We start from the raw sequence: 4,588 nt of genomic DNA, 5'->3' as shown, positions 1-4,588 counted from the left end.
GACCAGCATCCTGACCAGCCAGGGTTGACCAGCATCCTGACCAGCCAGGGTTCAGACCAGCTGATGAAGCTACAAACATGAACCGGATCTGAAATGAATCATCTCCACAGGTGAAACCAGATATTTACACATTCTTTCCTCACTGGCTGAAGTTAAATCGGACCAAACTTTTCTTGTTTTATCTGAGCGAGAATCACTTTTTTTTTCTATTTGCTGAATGTTAGAAAACTGAGTGATAAGAAGTTTACATACATTTGGTCATTTTCAGGGATAAGTGTCTTTTAAATGAATGACTGGTTAAACTTTTTGGGTAACTTTGGTTTGATTTAACCTCAGGCAGTGAGGAAAAATGCATATTTTTATTCCGTAAATGGACAGAAATGTACAGAACAGAAACACTTTAATGAATTTAATGTGTTTTCCCAGATTGGACCCACCTGGACCTGCAGATCCGTGATGATGAAGCCGTCTTTTTCCCGGCTGTCTTTAACTCTCAGCAGGAATCTGCCGAAGCGGCTCGTCTGTCCCTCGTCTTGGTCCCTCTGGATCTCGTCCTGCCGCTCCTCGTCCTCCTCCTTCACCTTCGTCCCGTCCCTCGGCTGCGGCCAGTACGGCTCGCATTTCTGAGCAGACACACGTCAGACGCTGAACACCGCGGGCGATCCGGTGACGATTCCACAGACAGAAACAAACCGCCGCACCTCGTTGTTCTCCTTCAGCTTGGTCACCATGACGATGATGCTGCTCCGCTCCTGCCACACCATGTCCCAGAAGTCTCCCACGGTGTGCAGCATCGGGCCCTGGGTGGCGATGAAGGCCCTGGCAGCCCCTCTGTAGCCCTGCAGGACATCCAGACCATCTGATGCAGCTCACACTCCGAATTCACAACAACACAACAGCAGCAGAGTTATGAAGTAAAAAATGTAAAAGTACTTTGTAGATTCTTCAGGTGTYTGTACTTCACTCGAKCATTTATCTTTCTGACAAAGTTTTACTCTCTACACGAGAAATATCTATACTTTTTACTYCTTACATTTATGACTCGTYATGACAAAAATAACGATGGAAAAAAATCCACCTCCGTCACAAGAAGTGTGTTACAGTGTCTGTATGTCACCATTCAGTCGGATGCAACCAAAGCAGAGGAGAAGGAGAAGCAGCAGGGATGGAAGTTTAGCCTGAGACAAACAGGAACAGATTCAGAGTCGTTCCATGTTGAACGCTCCGCTCTGCGTTTGCTGAAATCTCAACGATCCGGACTCAGATTTGGTTCGAAGGATTATTGTTTCTATTCAAACACAGCATGTTGGCGGCAAAAGAAAGAATTTATGCATTTTCTATRAAACTTTTAAAGTATTTTAGACTTTAAAAAGTACTTTTGTATTCTTCAAGGTGAAAATTACAAAACTTACTTTTTTACTTTTACTTTAGTAAAGCAGTCCAACCTGAACTTTTAATTTTACTGCAGTATTTTTCCGTACAGGTGTCGGTACTGAAGTAGAGCAGGTGAGCACCTCTGACGGTTCAGCTGGATTATAATAAATCTCTCTACACCAGAACCGGGTCGCGTTCTGCACACATCACACTGTCAGGTTCCCAGGAAACTTTCTAAAGGTGAAACACGAGTTGGTAAAAACGGGCGAAGCTTCACTTTGTCTGTGGTTTCATTACGACAGCAGCAGACCAGAGGCTTTGCATACCAAGCTGCCTTTCTGAGGAATTGCGTAAAATGAGGAAGCCGGTTAGCCGACCGTAGCTGAGGTTCAGAAATGCAGCGTCTGGTGTTTTCCTTCATTTCAACACCAAGAACTGGCTCTAATCAAACGCAGCTCATGAAAACAGGACAAGAAAGAAGCTCAGTTTTCATTAGTGGCAGGAAGAAAATCTGTAATTTATGACTCCAAACTGGTTTTTCCAGAAGTTTCCAAGCGACGAGAAGCGGCGGATTCTCCTGGACTTCATCAGCCTCTCACTGCGTCGCCTTTCTCCACTGTTGCTTCATCGCATTGAGGTTTGCACACGTTAGCTTTTGCACATGCTGATCAATTTAAGGTCTGGACTTTGACTAGGCCAAGTGTCAGCTTTCTGACCACACACTTTACTCAACAGGAAGGAGAGGAAGCCGACTAGCTTGGACCGACCGTCTCAGACAAACCAGAGGTTTTCAGGAACCTGCTGCTTTTTACCGGGTTGTAATTATTCTGTCAGGTTTTGGTGAAGAGAAAAAAAATCCATTCGTTTTATTCCAACAGTGGGAACGGCTGATCAGCGGTGTGAGGTTAACGTTCGCTACGTCACAACTTATTCAGCAAGTTTCCAAAAACCAAAATCTGCCTCATGTGGGTGTAAAAACGTTTTTTCCAAACTGAGGAGGTCATTTTAAATTTGACCGTTTCTAATGCGATGCTTCAAAATGAGCGTAAGAAACGTTGATGGAAACACGGCTAACGACTCCAGTCCTGGAAAGAACAATTCAACCAGGAACGGCCGATATGGGAATTTAGGCTCGATTTTTCAGAAAAAACAGAATCACCTCATGGAGCATCAAAGCCTTTTTACTGAATCCAGGAAGTTGTTTTGGATTTTCCGTCTACCTTTCCTGATATGATCCCTCAAAATGGCCATGAAACGTCCTGATGGAAACACGGCTACTGCAAGCGTCCCAGGTTTTACAGCCCAGATCATCACTCCTCCTCCGCCGTGCCGTAAATGTTCAGGACTTCTCCAGGTTACTGCTGATGTTTCCCATCTGCTGTAAATCACCTGGAACCACTGATGATGGATTTGATGTCATTTGTTCAAACATTTATAAGTTAAAAACCATTAAAATGGTTAAATGTAAAGTTTTGATTGCTGATTCTCTGCTGCATGACTTTGTGTTTATGATGTAAAGCTCTTTGAAATGCCTGGCTGCTGAAATGTGCTATACAAATAAAACTTGATTGATAAAATGCTGCATTTCTTCACACAGTAACTTTTATTTGAACTAAACTGCTGTCTTCATTTCATCTGGTTATTGCATCAAACAACCCGCAGCTTCTTTACATCCCCTCAGCTTCTGAAACCAGCCCACTTCCTTGACGCCATCAAACAGGAAGTTAATGATTAAGACACTTTTGCTCCTCAAAATCCACCGTCAGGCATTAAACCGGCGACTGACGAGTCACCGGCCGGGTTATCAGAGCAGGTGAGCCAAAAGACGGAGTTGCAGGTGCCAGCTTCATGAAAACTGTTAGTACACACACTCCTGATGCGGCGGGGTGAGGGATGCGTGGGCGGAGGGGAGGAGGGGGTGAGTCAGGGACAAGTCACTTCCTCCCTCACTTCCTGTGGCTTTCCTGGTTGTCAGACTCCCACGTTGACAAACTGACATCTTGCACCTCAACTTCTTCTTGCTTAGCCATTAGAAACACACACACACACACACACGCACACACGCGCACGCACACACACACACGCACACACACACACACGCACACGCACACACACACACCCACACACACGCTGAGTGGCGGAGCTGTCACACACTCAGCCAGCTTCCTTTCTCTTTAATAACACCCAGAAGGCAGCACGTTTCTCTGTCGCTGAACCTACTTAAACAGCCGTGACACGTTAATAATGAGACAACTTGACAACAGCAGACATTTGTTCCTTTTAACTTGAGCAGAAGATGCACAAAATGACCCTTTTTGCCCAGAAAATAACAGTTTCTTTGTCTTCCAGACTCATTTTGCACATATTAGTTTCATTCTGATTAAGTTGGTTCTCCGTGTATCGTCTGTAATCGGGGGTTTGTGCCGATCTGCTGCGGTTGTTGGGTGAGAGGCGGAGACATCCTGGACATCAGAGACACACACACACACACACACACACACACACACACGCACGCACACACACACACACACACACACACACACACACACCTATAGAGATCAGTCAACCTGAGGCGACGTTCACGCCGCAGGCTAACGATGATATCTGACCTTTTCACAGCCAGTTCTGATCTCTGCATCCCACTAAACATCCAATCTTCCCACTTCAAAGCTTCTGAACTTCTGTCGCATTTTATCAACTTTCCTTTGTTTTTTTAAGTTTTATCTTTATTGATTCTCAAGGAAGTAACATTTACATGACCTTTGGCCTCTACATCACAAAACCAACTTCAATATTTGGAGTAAGGTGGACAAGTAGACCATTACATTATATTCTACCGACTTTTCTGTCACTAACCTGAGACATGCATCATAATTCTGCAGCAGAAGAAGAATCTGGACGTAAAGAATGTCTGACCATGATAATAATGAAGTGAGGAAAGCAGTCTGAGTCAGTGAACGCATCACTGACTCAGATTCCTGTCTGACTCCACATCCAAACAGAACCGGGTCAGACGCTGCAGTCAATGCTCCACTACAGGCTGCTGCTGTTAGCTGTTAGCTTTTTATCAGCTTCCTTCACCTGCTGACCACGCTGTCGCTCTCAACAACTTTAAAATCTTTACCGGCCATCTTTTCCTACATCCATCCAGACACGGCGGCCATCTTTACCTACATCCATCCAGACACGGCGGCCATCTTTACCTACATCCATC

General features: G+C 44.9%; 1 protein-coding gene across 5 annotated transcripts in view; it reads right to left on the bottom strand.

The window, feature by feature from the left end:
- The window catches only part of LOC103468097 (protein tyrosine phosphatase non-receptor type 7), a 24,342-nt gene that overhangs the window by 5,295 nt on the left and 14,459 nt on the right, over positions 1-4,588 (bottom strand). For all 5 annotated transcript variants that reach the window (XM_017305571.1, XM_008414949.2, XM_008414950.2 and 2 more), the window contains 2 exons: positions 702-839; positions 438-623 (listed from right to left, as the gene is read on the bottom strand). In XM_017305571.1, coding sequence (XP_017161060.1) covers positions 438-623; positions 702-839 — 324 coding nt within the window. The remainder of the gene's footprint in view (positions 1-437; positions 624-701; positions 840-4,588) is intronic.

Source organism: Poecilia reticulata, linkage group LG7 (assembly GCF_000633615.1).
Source record: "Poecilia reticulata strain Guanapo linkage group LG7, Guppy_female_1.0+MT, whole genome shotgun sequence".
Taxonomy (NCBI): Eukaryota; Metazoa; Chordata; class Actinopteri; order Cyprinodontiformes; family Poeciliidae; genus Poecilia; species Poecilia reticulata.
Note: the sequence above shows the minus strand (reverse complement) of the source record. Positions and strands in the feature narration are given on the sequence as shown.